Source organism: Lissotriton helveticus, chromosome 3_1 (genome assembly GCF_964261635.1).
Source record: "Lissotriton helveticus chromosome 3_1, aLisHel1.1, whole genome shotgun sequence".
NCBI classification, from domain to species: Eukaryota; Metazoa; Chordata; class Amphibia; order Caudata; family Salamandridae; genus Lissotriton; species Lissotriton helveticus.
Genome location: NC_136061.1, coordinates 173,110,861 through 173,129,249, shown reverse-complemented (window position 1 = coordinate 173,129,249; position 18,389 = coordinate 173,110,861). Strand labels below are relative to the sequence as shown.

Below are 18,389 nucleotides of genomic sequence, written 5' to 3'. Positions count from 1 at the left end.
AGCGCTCCCAGCTTGAGTCCCCTGGGTCGAGGCTAGGCAATTGAACTCACCACCAGCAAGCCCGGGGACTGCGAGGACCAGCAACCTCCACGTTGTACAGCTGGTTCCTCTTCCCCCGGCGGAGACGCCCACGGACACGCCCATCAGCCTATTACCTTTCGTGACACCCGCTTCGCGGGTGCCACTCACTCAGCTGACCTCAGTAGCGTGCTGCTTGCACTGTCCACGGAGGGAGCAGAGCTCCGTCTGCCTTTTGTTCCCGTTTTGTCTGCGTGCCGCCTCCCCTCTACGAGGACTCGCTGGTGTGAGCGAGCCCTGCAATCGGCAGGGCGTGCACAGCGCTCCCAGCTTGAGTCCCCTGGGTCGAGGCTAGGCAATTGAACTCACCACCAGCAAGCCCGGGGACTGCGAGGACCAGCAACCTCCACGTTGTACAGCTGGTTCCTCTTCCCCCGGCGGAGACGCCCACGGACACGCCCATCAGCCTATTACCTTTCGTGACACCCGCTTCGCGGGTGCCACTCACTCAGCTGACCTCAGTAGTGTGCTGCTTGCACTGTCCACGGAGGGAGCAGAGCTCCGTCTGCCTTTTGTTCCCGTTTTGTCTGCGTGCCGCCTCCCCTCTACGAGGACTCGCTGGTGTGAGCGAGCCCTGCAATCGGCAGGGCGTGCACAGCGCTCCCAGCTTGAGTCCCCTGGGTCGAGGCTAGGCAATTGAACTCACCACCAGCAAGCCGGGGGACTGCGAGGACCAGCAACCTCCACGTTGTACAGCTGGTTCCTCTTCCCCCGGCGGAGACGCCCACGGACACGCCCATCAGCCTATTACCTTTCGTGACACCCGCTTCGCGGGTGCCACTCACTCAGCTGACCTCAGTAGCGTGCTGCTTGCACTGTCCACGGAGGGAGCAGAGCTCCGTCTGCCTTTTGTTCCCGTTTTGTCTGCGTGCCGCCTCCCCTCTACGAGGACTCGCTGGTGTGAGCGAGCCCTGCAATCGGCAGGGCGTGCACAGCGCTCCCAGCTTGAGTCCCCTGGGTCGAGGCTAGGCAATTGAACTCACCACCAGCAAGCCGGGGGACTGCGAGGACCAGCAACCTCCACGTTGTACAGCTGGTTCCTCTTCCCCCGGCGGAGACGCCCACAGACACGCCCACCGCCCAGAAGCATATAACTTATATTACTTCCTCCGTGCAGCGGGACTCGCGCGGGTCGGAGCCCGGGGCGAAGACCGGGCAAAGAGCGGGCCGTTTGAGGCCGTTCGAGAACGTGAGAGTCCGGTCCGGCCCACCCCCCTAAGTTCTACATCCTGGTCGTTCCAACACAGGTATTAACCATCTTTATTGAATACTCTTATAACTTGATAGTTAACATAAAAAGAGCTCCCAACGCTTAATTATTGGAAAATGACCACAAGAATGAATACAAGATCTAGCAAGCAGAAAAAACCAAAAAAGAATGGTATAGGAGAAATACTATTGGGCCCAATGGATGACTTTTTAGCTAAAGCAAACACATTTATCGACCAAAGCATAAGTCTAATTGAGAGGAGAGTCTCAACTGAACTTGAAATCGCTCGTCGATCCTCACTGGGACTACTGGCAACCGCAAAAACCCCAGAAGTACAGTCAGCACCTAGCCAAACCGTGGTGATCGCAAATAGGCTTAGTCTTCCAAACAATATAGACCTTTCAGCATCACAAATCTCAGTAACTTTTACAGAAAGCGATCTGGAAAAAAACCCTGACATTTTCCCTGATCCAACGCCTGAAGAAACAAGGCAAATGAGAGGGAGGCGGGAGGGAGCTATAAAGAAAAGGAACGTAAGGAAAAACTCTGAACTCACCGAAAATACCAAAGCAACCGATCATGCAATTTTGGTCGATGACACAAACTTTCCAACACTATCCCATCACTCTGCTCCCCCAACAAATAATGTTGTAATAGTACATCACTTACCACACGATTTACAAGATTCTTTAACTCCAGAACCCTCACCCCCACAGCAATCAGGTAGAGAGAGAGAACTAGCGAGGCTAATTAAGGAGATAGCCTCTCTCCTAAATTCATACATTCGCCCTCTAGAATCCAGACTCACCAATATTGAGAGTCAAGTAACAAAAATCTTAGGCTCTCTTAAACACATTCCCCTACAATCCCATCCAAAACCACCCCAAAGTTCCACGATTACTCTTCCTGCAGTTAAGAAATCTGTAACTCTACCTCCCCCACAGACCAAAACACAATCTACACCAACCCTTCTAACAGTAGCTAATCCTCCTGTTGCACAAAAACCAGTTCCCAAGCCCTTGACCATTTCCTTACAAACCAACTGCCAATTAACTCCAACAGCAATCACCCCAACTATAAACACACCCGTTCCTAGTACCCCTGCCGCAATAAACACAAACCCACCAAAACCAAAAAGTGCCCCAGGAAGGCCTATTGATCAAAGACCTACTCTAAATATGCCACCTGAGGCATCTCCATACGTGGTAGTTATGACAGGGGTACCCGAACTCACAGGTGAGGGAACTGAACCCAATTGGTCTCTACAGAACAAGGTTCAGCATTGGTTGAATACAAACCGCCCCGTCCCGCCCCCCTGGAACAGCAGAATAGCGTCAGTATGTCGGACCCCGTGGGTAGGTTATAGGAAAAAAACTCTCCGGGGTGATTGCATCGTAATCACCTTTGAGGACCCCAGTATAGCCGAGTACATCTGCTCCTGGGAATTCAACAGCACCTCGGGGGGGATCGCAACAAGATCGTTGTCCTACTTCTACCCAAAAAGGTATAACACCCACAATCATACTCGCCACACTGATAACATCTAGGCGGAAACCAATTCCGCAGCCGTGGGAGCTAGAGGTCGCTGGGCCAAGGCTACCACCGTGTTATAGCAACCATGATGACTCCTGGTGGTTAGTAAATCGAAATCACCAGCAGAGAGAAGTACCTTGGCAGATCGTGGGCCCGCAAAACAGATCCAGAACTTGGGAGCAGTGGGAGAGACCACCTCATCAATTATTTGGATCCAACTACAGAGATAACACTAATGGACAAAATTGGCGAGGTATATCGACCACGAACAGGTTCAGCGGCCTGGAAATGGTCGATTGACCAAAAATCAAAAGTCCGGAGGCCTCTCGAATAACTCCGGATCCTCGCACCTCCCCTCCCGCCCCTCCACAAATGAAAAACACAGCCTCAGACAATACATTTACCCACCTTTCGATAGTTTTTTGGAATGTGGCTGGCCTCAGAAACAAAATCGAGGATGGTTCGGCTGCCGGCTTCTTGAAGCACACACAAATCATCTGCCTACAAGAGACTTGGGCAACGACCCCCCTTCACCTCGTGGGGTACAGGACATTTACATCTCCAGCCCTTCCCAGCACTTCAGGCAGAGCCAAAGGGGGACTGGTAATCTACCTGGCAAATACAATTGCTGACACAAAGATTTACAAGGCAGATCTACTACCGAATTTCCAGATCCTCACTCTTATAATTGGCAAAAATCTCCCCATTACAATAATCAACATATATAACAACCTAGAGGATGATAACTTCATAGCCGTTCTTTCACGAATTGAAGAAAAAATAGTTGAACATTGTCATCCTAAACAGAAAAAAGAAAATTCCCATGTAATTTGGGGAGGGGATTTTAACCTTCATCCCTGCTCTAACAATGACAATTGTGGATTGGTAGACGAACACGATAACCCCCTTGTCCACTTTATCCACTCAGGAGTGGGGCAAACTATGAATAGAATACTTTCTGATCTGGATTTGCAAATTATAAATCCCATCCAAAAGTTTAATAATAGGCTAGAACCCACTTACAGAGGAAGGGGCCACGAAACTACCGTGGACTATGTAATTGTCACTGAAGGATTGAAAGATCAAATTAACAGTATGTTAATCTTGGAAAACAACCTCAGCGATCATTCCGCATTAAGCCTAAAACTCCAAACAACCCGACAAAGGTCACTGATGGCAACCATAGCAAATATGCTAACCCAGAATAGGCTTGAACTGGGTAAAACTAACGGATTCACGATAAAATGGGAAAAAGTGGACCCTAACATTCTTACAAAACGGTTAGTAACAACCGCTTATAACAACATTTTGATCTGTCTCGACCCACATGCAGAGCCTAACCAAATTTTGGAAAACTTCAACCTAATAACAGAACAAGTCAAAAAATTGTTAACCAACACACCCAATCAAAATAAGAAAACCTCTATAGGTTGGTTCAATTGAGACTGTACTAAAGCGCAGACCAACTTGAGGAAAGCTCTCGGAAATCCAATCAGAGATAAAACAACCATCCAAGCTCTTCGACGGGAGTATAACATTGCCAGGAGCACAAGGAAAAAAGAGCTAAAACAATCCTTGTGGAATGCCTTGCACAAGAGTGCACTCCAGAAAGACAGTCAGGCATTCTGGAAAATAGTTAAATCCCCTCTGCTAACCGACTCCAACGCCCCAAAAATTGACATAGCTATTGATGAGGATACGTGGGTGAACCATTTTTCAAAAATCTTCAAACTGCGATCCAACACCGAAGATCACGAGTCCAACTTTAACCCAGTAGTCTATCCCATACAACTGGAGGTCGATCTGCAGGACTTTGAAATGGCGCTTTCCTCAAGTAAGTCCGGAAAAGCCCCAGGCCCTGATGGGGTCCCAGACGACTTATTTAAACACCTTCCCGACCTTTGGGTACCAATAATTACAAGTGTTTGTATAGCAACATCGAAACTCGGCCTGTTAGATTCATGGTCTTCTTCCATCATGGTCCCAATCTATAAGAAGGGGGAGCGACAGGACCCTAAGTGCTATCGCCCAATCTCCCTTCTCGACTCTTTGGGCAAATTAGTCGGCAGAGTTCTCCTCGAAAAGCTACAACAATGGGTAGAAGACAAAAACATCCTCTCGCACCTACAGTTTGGCTTCAGGAAGGGCTTTGGAACCATCGAACAGGCCCTAAACCTAAGCCTGCTTACATCTAAATACACCCATGCTAAACCTGGTGCCATTTACATGGTATATGTGGACTTGTCTTCCGCCTTCGATTGCGTTTCACATGCAAAGCTTTGGTCACTGTTGGGCACCATGGGGGTTGATCCCGCCCTTTTGGATTTTTTAAGGGAGCTTTACAGTAAAGCTACTGCGAGAGTGAGGTATGGGACAAGAGGAGAACTGACGGCAAAATTCAGCGTAGAGCGAGGAGTGAGGCAAGGTTGTGTCCTGGCCCCCTTCCTCTTCTCTCTTTACACTAATGGACTGGAAGAGGCCATGCTGAGAGGGGGGAAGGACCTTCCAAGAGCAAAAGATCGCTTGATCCCAGCGCTACTCTACGCTGACGATGCAGTCATTTTAGCTCGAACTCCCATTGAATTGCAGAAATCCTTATCTAAATACGCAGATTTCATGGGTGCCTTGGATTTGCACATCAACATCAAAAAAACTTTTGTTATGGTGGTTGGCGGACCAAGAAAAGTATCCAAGTCCATCTTTCTGAACAATCAAAAAGTTGAAAAAACCTCACAATACCCCTATCTAGGTATAATGATAGATGACGCCCTGAATTGGAAAGCGGCGGTTGAGGCCAGGAGACATCTATTTAAACGTGCAATCATGGCGCTGATTACATTTTCAAATAAGCTTGGAAAAAGACCTCCAGTAGAACTACTACAGATATATGCTGCGAAATGCCAATCTATTGCACTATATGGTGCAGGGATCTGGGGTCATACATCCGTTTGCTCCATACAAAAAGAAGAAAACATTTTCATGAGATTCCTTTTATCAACTCCACGAGGCACTTCCACCTATGCCTCACACATAGAACTGGGAATCTCATACATTGAAGATCTAATTAAAATCCAACCACTTATGCTTTGGAGGCGAGTCTGGCTGTCGGAAAAAAATAATTTGACCAAAAGCATCTTACAGGATACTATGGGTTTAGACCACGCCAACAAAATAGCTTGGCTCTCCTATGTAAGACACTTTTTTACCGACTTGGGGTTACCACAATATTACCATGAACCAGAAAACCTAAAAAACATATCTAAAAAAGATCTGAAGCAAACTGCTTTGAGCCACCTGGACTCCCTGAGACTGTCTTCATCGATTGCAAAAAAAATCTGTCATGCATGCAATTATGACGCAGCAGTCTCTGAAGATGCAGCTATATTTGACTTTAGAGATTTCGACATACGAAAAGATGCTCCTTACCAGGTTCAGAATGAACCTTTTTTTCAGACTAGTGACATTCCCGGAAAAAAACAACTGGAACACTCAGATGGATCCATGTCCATGTGATGGCTTTTCCATACAGTCCACCATCCACACAATACTGTTCTGCAAGTTTTTTCACCCCCATCGAAAAACATGGCTTATTCCTCTATTAAAAAAATGGGGCCACAGACAATGCCGTCCAGCTATGCTGGCACTACAATACTTGGACTCTGAATCCACCGTGTACCATGTACTAAATTTCCTTAAGTGCATCATAAGGCACAGAAACAACCTTTAAAATGTAGGGCCTATCCATATTTTATGTAAATTGTTGGCATTTTTATCTTCACTTCTAATTGTATAATATATTGCATTTCTTAACGTGAATGTTTGTATTTCATGACATCTTTTATGGTTTTCGCAAATGCTAAAAAACCGAATAAAGATTATATTATTATTATTACAGATGAAGGAATTGTTTTATTACAGCATGCAGCAGAGAGTACATGGCATAGCTAACAGTCTGCAGAAGGGGGGGATCAGATTAGTACTAAGCATCTAGAATCTGATAGGGAATATATCCATGTTTTTAATAGTTTTCTGAAGTTTTGCTCTGTTGCAGATTGACGCAGGGATGGAGGCAATTTGTTCCATGCCTTGGCGCCAATGACTGCTATGGATTTTCCTCCTCTGGTCGTCATCCTAAACCTGGGAACATGAAGCAGATTTTCAGTGGATGACCTGAGTGCCCTTGACGGATGGTATGGTCTAAAGTACTTACGCAGATACAGTGGGCCTTGATGGTGAAAAGCTCTGTATGTAATGATGAGAACCTTAAACAGGATGCGTTTATGTACTGGGAACCAGGGTAAGGCGTCCAAGGCTGCCGAGGCCGAGGACGTTCTGGGCAGTCTAAGGACTAACCTGGCAGCTGCGTGCTGGACCATTTGAAGTCTGTGCAGGGCTGATTTGTTTAGCCCTGCATACAGACTGTTGCAATAATCCAGCCTGGATGTTACTAATGCTACAGCAACTGTTCGTCTGGCACTCAGAGGAAGAAGGTCGAAAAACTTTCTAAGACCTCTAATGATATTGAAACAGACCCCTGCTACTTCTTTGGCTTGTTGGTTAAAGGACAAGGTGCTGTCAAATTTGATGCCCAGGTTTCGTGTAGCCTTAATAGTTTTTGGGGGGGCTTCTACTTTTTCGGGCCACCAATCTTGTGGAGAAAAACAGTTGTTAGGACCAAAAGGCACAATCTCTGTTTTAGCAGAATTACATTTTAAGTGGTTGTGTGTCATCCACTCAAAAGTTGCTGCCAAGCATTCTCTTAATGTCATTTCCGCATTAGATTGATTTTTGTCCAGTGTCAGGACCAACTTAGTGTCATCTGCATAGGCAATTGTGTTGATGTTAAATGAAGAAATTAGTTTTAACAGGGGGACCATATATACGTTAAACAAAGTGGGGCTCAGGCTTGAGCCCTGTGGAACCCCTGTTATCATAGTTTTTTCATCAGAACAAAATTTGCCCAGCATGACAATCTGACGCCTTTGCGTATGCAAAACATTGTAGTCATATGTCAGTTGGGTAAGCATACATGTAACGTCATCTGTACTCTTTGAATCAGACTAGCTTAACATGAATCATCTGGCATTAACATATTTCACACCCATATTGCGTATCCAGATTCTCTAGTCGTCTGGGGTGTTCGTGTGATCTGCTACTCCCAGTGGGTTCAGCCCTCCCCTCTATCTTCACTTTCTTCCCTCTCTGCTTCATCTGCAGCCCTGCGTCTATCGTATTCCTGATATGGTTCTCAAATATCTTGCGGCCTGCAGTTTATTGGCAGTAGGGCGTTGTAGTTGTCGGACTGTGCATTGCAGTATGGCAGATCACTGAACCACTCTGCTAATGTAGGTAGTGGTCCCTGCATCCAACGCATGGCCACTCTCCTTTTAGCGAGTAATATGTCAAGTGCAACCAATCTGCGGGATGCTTGGGGCACTTCTCTGTCGCATCCTAGAAGGACAACTAAGGGTGTAATAGATAAGAGTGCTTCTGATATGTCCTGTAGTGCCCTGGTGACAGCTGCCCAAAATGCACGACTGCAAGACAATCCCACGCCCCATGAGTAAAGTTTGCGCCTCCTACCCCACATCTCATACAACTGTCATCCTCCCTCAGTCCATATTTGTGCAGTTGTGCTGGGGTTTAATAGAATTTGTGGAGATATTTGAAGTGTATTAAACGGTGTCTGAGGTTTTGCAAGATAGACTTTGTGACCGAGCAGCAGTATGACCACTATTCCTCCCGTCTGATGATACCCAGCTCCTCCTGCCATACCATACATGATTTTGCCTGGTTGAGGTTACGTTCAAATCTTGTCAGTGTTTATAACTTTGAAATATGGCGCTGCGGTGTTGTGTGGAGATTTGGATTCCGTATGCATTCTCCCGATTCAAGCCCTTATAAAGGTACAATTCATGTTGCCCTTATATAGGCATAGAAATCCAGTCCTTATTTAGGCATAGCCCATGCAGCCCAAATACAGGCATGGCTACTTCCATCCGTTCATCTACTTCACAACGATATCTTGGAAAACCAGACTCTTAAGCCGTTAGGGACATCCCCTTGCTTGAATATTGATTTCTCCAAGACAGTCATTATTATGCATGAACAACTATTCCTTAGGGGTTGATCCATGACGTTCATATACCTGACTTTACGTCAAAGCTGGCATTCCTAAAACACCTTTAAGGTATAAATATACCTTCACTTGCTATGGCAAAGCACGGTGTGGTTCGGTGCAGTTCGACTACCTACTTGCACGACGCAGCTCGCTACAGCAAGTGCCGAAGGAAGCCAACTCTCCAGCTGACGCACTGGTCAGAAGCTGTCCTCCTCTGCTGAGAAATCCAGCTCCAGTGTTTCTGGCACCCCTTGGCGGGTGTTGAGAAATCGAGTCCGTGAAAGAGATACCAACCTCTCTCATTCTAAGGTATGGAGCTGATTGGCAATTCTTGGCAAAACTGAACCTATGCTAAAGACCACACTTACTTCTTCCCTCATACTAGACCTAGGTTAGGTACATCGGGGTAGGCGTATTTTAGAAGCACCAGTTGAGTATTTTAGCCTGTGTTATTTATGTATGTATTTTTTTATGTCATAGCACCAGACAATGCTATTACAGTATTATTTTATAATACTGTTTACGCTGTACGCATTATACTTTGCATTCTGTCTAACGATTGTAGTAGTTCACCTCTCTTGCATGAGAAAGAAGACTGTTCAATAAACCCCTTTTATTGAAACGCCCATCTCTCTATTTTCTCTGCAACTCTGTAGAAACGAAGCATGCACAATTGACTGAGTCAAATAGTTATCTATAGTTTCCACGACTCTGAAGATATGTTTTATTCTTGGGAAACAAAGTTGTCATGTTTATGCGGTTGTCAGAAACGAATCCCTTTTTGTGTATTCGAGAAAGTTTCTAGTGACCTCTGAGCTAGCTGGCACTCACAATTAAGTTTAGTGTACTCGATAGAGACCTTCTGACCTAAGAACTATGTCATATCTATAAGGAATATTATTCCAACGCGCAGATTCTATTGGGAATATAGGAACTACACTACAGCGGGGACTGGGTCTATAATAGGTATGACAATACCGCAAACTCCTGAGGCTCTGTCATATTTTCTTCCAGCTTGGCACGCAGAGTCTGTCTCACTCGGTAGTAATGATATCTAGTAAGTGGCAGTGGCTCAGGTGCCCCTGTTTGAGTCTGTTCCCAAGACCGGACCTCTCCGTTTATGATCAGTCCCCCTTGTTGTTTATGTTTAGCGTGTGAAGTGTCTGTACTACTGCCTCATCTTCTCTCAAGGAGAACCAGCCACACCATTCTACTGGTAGTTTTGGGGAGTAAAGATACACAATTTTCTGCATATATGCAGTCTTGCGCAATTGACATCTGGTAATCCCCACAGGGTCAAAGACATGGTATCACCTCTGCGGTTTGGAGAGCAAGTATTGTGGAAGAATAACTGGGCTCACTTCTTCTCTTTCTAGATACAAGTGTGGCTAATTTGGTGGGCCTTGTAGCCAGGAATACGCTTGGATTAGGTGTGCAGCACTGAAGTCTATGTCAAGGTTTGGGGCGTTAAGTCCACCTTCAGAGTAAGGTCATACAAGTGTTGCCCACTGCACCCTCGGTTGCTTGCCTGCCCAGGCCAACCTGATTTGGTAAAGTACAGAGGGTGCGAAATAGCGACTTTGGTAGTAGGATTGGTGTGTTAAGAAAGAAAAATAGAAAACGCAGCAACAATATAATTTTCATGAGTGCAATGCGCCCCAACAATGATAGTGGTAGCTTAATCCACTGCTCTATAATGTCCAAGAGACTTTGCACTGCCCTACCATAATTTTCACGGATAAACACTCTTGGATCTGTGTGTACCTGGACCCCAAGGTATCGCACTGGTTCTATGGTCCACGTTAGGGTGTAGTCCATCTGCACCTAAGTAGTGGCAGTGGTTAGTGGGAATATAAGTGATTTATTCCAATTGATGCGTAGTCCAGAGTGGTTGCCAAATCTCTCTACTTCTTGTAGCATTGGAGTTAAGCTTTGGTCAGGATTTCTCACATATAATAAGGTGTCGTCTGCATGCGCTGATATTATTTCATTGTATTTAGGGAATCGAATGCTACGATGTGCATGGTATTCCCGCATTGCACATGCCAAAGGTTAAGTCATCAGTGCGTATAGTAATGGGCACAGTGGTCAACCTTGTCTGGTGCCCCTTGTAATTACTATTGGGGCGGATAGAATGGCGTTCACTCGCAGTCTCGTTACTGGGTTCGCATACAGTACTTCCACCAATTTTATGAATACCTGTCCGGGTCCCACTGCAGCACCGCAGATAGAAAGCTCCATTCAACTGAATCAAATGCCTTTTCAGCGTCCAGGAAGACGACCGCTACACGGACATCAGGAACTGTTCAGTTAATAGTGCAGAATAAAGTGTTCAAGTTACTTGTTAGTTAGCGACCATGGACAAATCCAGATTGCTCTGGGCCCACCAATCCCGGAAGCAGAGGGGAAAGCCTATTCGCCAAAAGTTTTGCAAAGATTTTCGTATCAGTACTAAGTAGCGACAGTGGTCTCTATGAGGAACTCTGTGTTCCTTGTCAGGCTTCAATAATGTAAGCAAGATAGCTTCACACATTGTTGGGGTCATTGTTCCATCTCTACCCATTTCCTCAAAGAGATTGACCAGGTGGGGAACCAAACAATCTGGGAACACATTGTAAAAAGCCACTGTCAGACCGTCCGATCGCGGCGCTATATTACTTTGGTTTTCTTTTAACGCTGCAGTAATTTCAGTGGGGCGAAGTGGGGCCATTAGTTATTCCCTATGGGAGTCAGTTTACCATTTCATGGGCAATGTATGTGAAGTTCTCAGTTGATTTGTCTTCTTTAAGATCTCACGCAGTGGCGTCACTGGAGGGGTGCGGGGGGTTCTGACCGCACTGGGTGACACCAGCACATGGGGTGACACCAATCTGGTTACGCTGTGTTGGCTGCTGGCCATACTTTGCAGCCTTGCCTCTGCCATTAAATGGGCCTTCCAGTCCTTTCAGTATTACCTTCTGGGTCGCTCCAATGTGGACTTCCTCTCTTTCGCTCCGGTGGTCTCTTGGCCTGGTCTCTGCACGTGTCTCCCTGACTTCCTAAAGTTAAAGTAGGAATCACTGAGTTGAGTAACAAGAAGCAACTGTTATGCAATGCCTAGAAGCCTGAAAGTGTAAACTTACACTTTACAAATACACATTATGTAAGATTATTTTCATTTTTCTTGCATTGATTGCTTTTTTCCGAAAACTGACAACTTTGTCCTTCACCAGGTGACGTTGCTAGGGAGGAATCTTGTCAGTTCACTATAGTTTCAGCTGCCTGAGTGCCCAAAGCTGTTCATACTCATTACCATGAACGAGATCAGAGGTTGTCTGAGAGAGATCTCAGCTGCCCAGCTTGTGGCCAGCACACAATGCAAGTGTCTGCATCACACCTTCAGGTGCAGAGGTTGTTGTTTCCAAGGATCGGCCAAGCCTGGTAGGGGAGTACTGTAAGAAAAAGGCCTTGGGGGCTTGAGTGGGAGCTCGGGGGGCACGAAGGAGTCCTGCTTCCTGGTCTCTTCCTCTGTTGGCGGTGTAATACTTCCAGTGCAAGGCGGAGGAGGGACTTTATATTCCGATGGCCTGGCACTGCGGAGGGGAACTCAGATGCAAGGAGGTGAAAGCAGGAGAGCAGAGGAGGATAACACCAAGGAGGACGCGGTAGCGGTCACTACGGAGGAGAAAGTGGTGGGAGAACAACCAGCGCGACCAGAGGCTGACGGATCCAGAAGGGACACCCTGACCAAGGACGTGGACGTACAGGAGGTCTGCAGGAGCAAGGATGTCCACCAGGAAGGCGTGCCAGACGAGGCGGCCTTGGCTCTGTCACAGAGGAGGTCCATGGGGTAAGTCGTGAGGGAGTGACACCATGAGTTACTCGCACTGGGTGACACCAACCATAGTGACGCCACTGTCGTGACGGCACATGGAGCAGCGCACAACATGTCCTATTTGCGCACCATGTTAGCCACGCCCCCTACCTTATCTCTTCTTTGGTATTTTTGACAGTGCTTCTTATAGAGCCACAGGCTGGTCAACATCTAAGCAATCTGACTGTAGTTGGGTGAAAAGTGTGTTCTTTATCAACTCTTATTAATGAAGAACAATAATACTCTGTCTCAATAACACTATAACTGTACCTACTAGAAAGAAATATTGTAGCTACTGCTGTTTCCTCTCAGTAGAGTTCCTGTCATTTATTTTTTAATCTCATTACTGTACAGAGACTAGCCCTATTTTACCAGGGTCTTCTCTCTTGATTCTCCTCTAAAATAAAAGGCCCTTAAATCGGCTCGGTCTCGCATGGGTTCAGGTTTAATAGTATGAGTGGCTGAATTAGTATACTTCTGATTTAACCACCAGGTTTATTGGGGATATGTGTTTTAAACCGTTCACTTCTTATGAATGATAATGAGGATCCCATGATGGAGAAGAAGACCTTAGTCACCTAGTCCTCCTTCATAGATATGGACAAAAAAGTGGATAATGAAATATTTATAAAACTTAAATTCCTATGGCTTGTGATGATGAACTGAGACCAACTGTCTGCGCTGTATTCTGTAACACTCTAGCAGTCTACAGTGTAACATTTCTCTCTTAAGAAGATGCTGTGTAAGGAGGCACGTTTTGTGTTTTCCTAGTCACAGAAAAATGTAAAGGTTTTATTTCTGGTAAAGGAAAATAAATGATCTTATTTCTTTAAAATAAGCAATGTTAAAATATATAAAATAATTTGTCTGCAATATGTTGCTCTTTGAAGTGTTTCCTGGTGTTTGCACATGTAGAGACATTCAGTGTTAATGAACTTAATAAAGATAACAAAAGTAGACAGCAAGTATTACAACTAAATATGAATTTTCTGTTGACCACCCCGCTTGCATGATACACCACACTGCAAATGGTAAGTTAAACTTCAAGCTTGGAGAAACATGAGGTCTGTATAATCGCCATATTTGATATGAGTTATCATCATTGGGCCGAAGGTGTACATAATGTCCTTCACTTTTTTTTCTTTATGTGCAGGACAAGTAACCATCGGCCAGCTGCATCGCTCTTTTCGCCGAGAGAATCTTGCCCCGTATTCCTACATGTCACCTTCATCGCACAACCACGGCTCTTTTCCACTGAAAGGCCTGGACCGCACCCCTATCCCACCCCGCACCTGGCAGAGCTCACTCGGGATGGAAGTGCCAAGCTACTCCGACAAAAGCATCCCATTTCCTGTTCTGCAGAGATTTCCAACTGAGGTGACATACACATTGCAACCAACAGCAACTTCTGTCCATGTCCAACAAGGACCCCAAACCATGACCAGTTCTTCACAGAAGTATAGTAGTTACACGCCGTCTGCAGCACAGTACTCGCCAGCCTACTATCCCACAGGTATGTAGGCATCACCTATATAGGGGATTTACTGCAGCATTTAAAATCTAACACAACACTAACATATGGAGATGACAGATGGATCTAATGGGAATAATATTCATCGGAAGGTACCAGTGGGCTGGGAGGTACCCTGGCCTTAAAAAGCTCAAGTGAATGGAAGTGTCCATGGGACAGAAAAAGTGCAACAGGCATAGGTTTACTGGAGCCAGTATAGGTAATAACTGATTCGAGATTTGAGGATTGTAGGTGTGCATGAATCTGATTCATGCACACCTACAATCCCCAGAGGCCTATGTGCCGATAATGAAAAGGACACGACTTCTAGGGGAGAAACACATGTTTAGCAACTACTAGAAATTGATACAGGCATGGAATGAACTACATACACAAGAGATACCAGCAACTATGACCATGTTGTTTAAGTGAGACAGCAAATGTTGTAAGAATGCAGAGTGCTTGTATTGAAGTTATTAAAACACTTGAAGGAATTCAACATTAGCATTGTTACTATGTAAGTGTTCTTTAGACATTGGAAGATACTATACATTTCCAAAAAGAATAGGGGCATGTACAAAGGGTTATAGTTGCTTGGTAAGAGAAATGGACTTAAGGACTAATTCTATTAGAATTTACACCCCTCGTATTTCAGATAGAACAATCATTCCATAAAGTGCAACAGAAACCTGCAGATGACTGCAGTATCTTTGTTGCTTTAACAGTTATGCTGTGCAGTCGAAGGGCCCATTTTAGAGTTTGGTAGACAGGCTAATACACCACAAAGTGACCGAATTTTCTGTAGTATTCCAAACTCCTGGTTTTCTGCACTGTTTAAAGTTGGGAGAACCACCCCTTTTCCGATGATGGCGACTTCGCTGTCTCCGGTGGTGGAAACCTTTGACTGATGGCTCAACTGACATGGGCCATTGGTCATATACTTCATACCGTCTACCCTATTGGGGGTGGAAGGTCAGCCATACTTTTTTTCCTGTTTAGGAAAAACACATGTTGGGAGAGAGCTTACAGCATGTTAGGAGCATTTATTGTTTCAAAAACCAACTCCCACATATGGACTTTTCTTTTGAAAAACAGAAAACCTTGCTACACTGGGTACTGTTCATAATGCCCACACAGCAAAACGTCAGTGAGGGCAGATATCCGTAAATATGGCAAACTGTAGTCTTTCTAGGAAGTAGTCCACTCCTGGCAGAATGGAGTGCAACTCGCCAAACTTTAAAAACTCCCCTTAATTTGCTAATATTTTGTTGTTCTTTCCTAGCTGTGCTTCAGTGCTGCTCACCTCCTCCTCACATGGAACCATTGACTCCCTGTGTCACGCCGTCTGTCTCATCATACCAACATTGCAGCTTTTATCAGGTGAGTGCAGTATCTTTTGTCCAGGGTAATCCTTAGCATAGCATCAGCGAACATTGCCATCTCAACCCATGACGTAGTCAAACGTAACTACCCCTCATCACAGAGAGGAAGCAGGATACTTGAAAGAAATAATGTTGTTATATACCTATCTCTCTACTTTGTAATTCTTCTTCTGAAACTTTTGACAGAATAGCAAGAGGTAAAAAATCTCCCCAGACATTCCTGTTCAATTTTTCCTTGTGGCATACTTACTGTTAGTCATAAACATTGAATAGCCCAACCATGTTGGAGATCCCTCGACACTTTAACAATATATATAATCTTTGTTAATTAAAAAAACAACTTTGAAATAAAATACATTTGTACAGCCTATGGACAAGCTATATTGACTGAATTGCTTTTATTTTTTTCATCGAAAAGGAAACCAGTTTACCTGAAAATTGTCACTTGTGAGAAACCAGGTGATGATTATCATATTCAAGAATATGTTTGGTAAAGTAAAGCATTAAAGAAAAAAAGGATATTAGAGCCATGTGGACAATATTCCAGCAATGTCTCTGTTAGGATGTGTGACTGTTAGTCTACAGATTCTGAAAACATTTGGGGCCAGATGTAGGTCGCCCAATACCGGTCGGTAACGGCCAAAATTACCGAATTTCGGCCGTTACCGACCGGTATTGGGCTTTTTAGATGTAGGTGGTATTTTTGTAGGATTCGGTATTTTACCGAATCGGTAATTTAAGGAATCGTTAAAATACCGAATTCTTAACATACCGATTCGGAAAATTACCGAATCCAGGATGTAGGGAGCACTCAAGTTAGTGCATTCCTCAGTTAAGGATTCGTTATTTACCACCAACTACAAGTTGGTTAGGACTCCTAACTTTAGGACTCCTAAATGCCTTCTGTGAATACCGAAAGTCTTAAAGTTAGGATTTTTCTCAGTTTAGGAGTCCTAAAGTTAGGAGTCCTAACTTTCCTACTCCTAAACTGAGAGAAATCCAATTTTGATGACTTTCGGTATTCACAGAAGGCATTTAGGAGTCCGAAAGTTAGGACTCCTAACTTCTGTGAATACCGAAATGAGTAAGTGTCTTCTGTGAATACCAAAATGAGTAAATGCCTTCTGTGAATACCAAAATGGTAGTACGTTTAGGATTTTGACTTAAGTTAGTTCTGTGAATCGGGCCCCATGCATTTAATAGCCTATCTACATCCTTTTCTAAAAAAAAGACTAAACTTTAAGTACAACAGATCAGTAACCAGCACCCTCTAGCACCTTCCCAAGAGAGGCTGAATCCCTTCGATTTTCATCGCACGTTGTGTGTAAAGGGTGTCTACGTGAGCTCTGCTCAGTTTCTTCAGCTATTACTTCTTTTTGGATCATCCAATGTTATATTTCATGTTTCATTTCTCTGACCCTGGTATTAATGTGTAAGTATTAATTCATAGTGGCAGAAAACAAGGTAATGGACTATGCAATATGTCTAACCTTTTCCTCAAAAACTCTCATGTTCAGAGAAATGAGGCTACTATTGGGACTACAGAAACATAGATCTGTCACTTCTGATGAGGACAGTGAGGATTCCTTCACTTCATAGGAGAGGTCAAAGGGAGAGGTCGCGCCAAGGGTCTCCAGAGGGCACGCAGGAAAACCATAAAAAAAGACTTCCAATGATTCTTGATAAGGCACTTCTCACAGAGAGAGACAATTGGAAAAGAAACTTCCTCAGAGGCAGATCCTACAACTCCCTATTCAATCCTGACACTACATCAGGGAAACCCCTATAACCTGACAGTGAGGAGTCTATGACAAAACTCCATGCCTTCTATTGCTGCCTCACCAATTATGGTCTCGTCTATGATGGCATATTCTACGACGGTCGTCTACGATGGCCTCCTCTACGACGGTCGTCTAAGATTGCCTCATTTACGACGGTCTCGTCTACGACAGCCTCATCTATGATGGTCGTCAACGACAGCCTCGTCTACGACTGTCGGCTAGGACGGTCATCCATGACGATCATCTAGGACGGCCTCATCTCCGATTATAGTCTACGACGGCCTTATCTACGAGGGTTGTCTACAACAGCCTCATCTACGACGGTCGTTGATGATTGTCATCTACGATGGTCGTCGATGAAAGCCTCATCTATGACTGTCATCTACGACGGTCACCTACGACAGCCTCGTCAATGACGGTCGTCTGTGACAGCCTCGTCTATGACGGTTGTGTAAGACTGCCTCATCAACGAATGGCCTCATCTACCATGGCCTCATCTACAATGGCATCGTCTATGACAGCATAATCTTAATGACAGCCTCATCTACAATGGTCATCTACGGTGGTTGTCTATGACATCCTTATCAATGATCGCCTCATCTATGAATGGCCTCATCTACGAACGGCCTCATCTACGAATGACCTCATCTACCAATAGCCTCATCTACGATTCCATCATCTACGACAGCATAGTCTATGGCGGTTGTCTACGTCAGCCTCATCTATGACGGTTGTCTACGCCGGTCATGTATGACGACGGCTTCGTCTGCGATAACCTCGCCTACGATAAGCATGTCTACGATGACTTAGTTTACGATGGCCTTGTTTACGGTGGTCTCATCTATGACTGCATCCTGTACAACAGCCTCAGCAATGACAAAAAACTGTCAAGGTCAACCTATTCATCTACGTCCACCTAGT

At 45.0% G+C, this 18,389-nt stretch overlaps 1 protein-coding gene across 1 annotated transcript in view; it reads left to right on the top strand.

Annotated features, from left to right (window-relative positions):
- Window positions 1–18,389, top strand: part of HSF5 (heat shock transcription factor 5) — a 780,982-nt gene that overhangs the window by 253,424 nt on the left and 509,169 nt on the right. Inside the window, exons 3-4 of the mRNA XM_078679489.1 lie at window positions 13,949–14,308; window positions 15,588–15,685. Of these exons, the coding sequence (XP_078535615.1) occupies window positions 13,949–14,308; window positions 15,588–15,685 (458 nt within the window). The remainder of the gene's footprint in view (window positions 1–13,948; window positions 14,309–15,587; window positions 15,686–18,389) is intronic.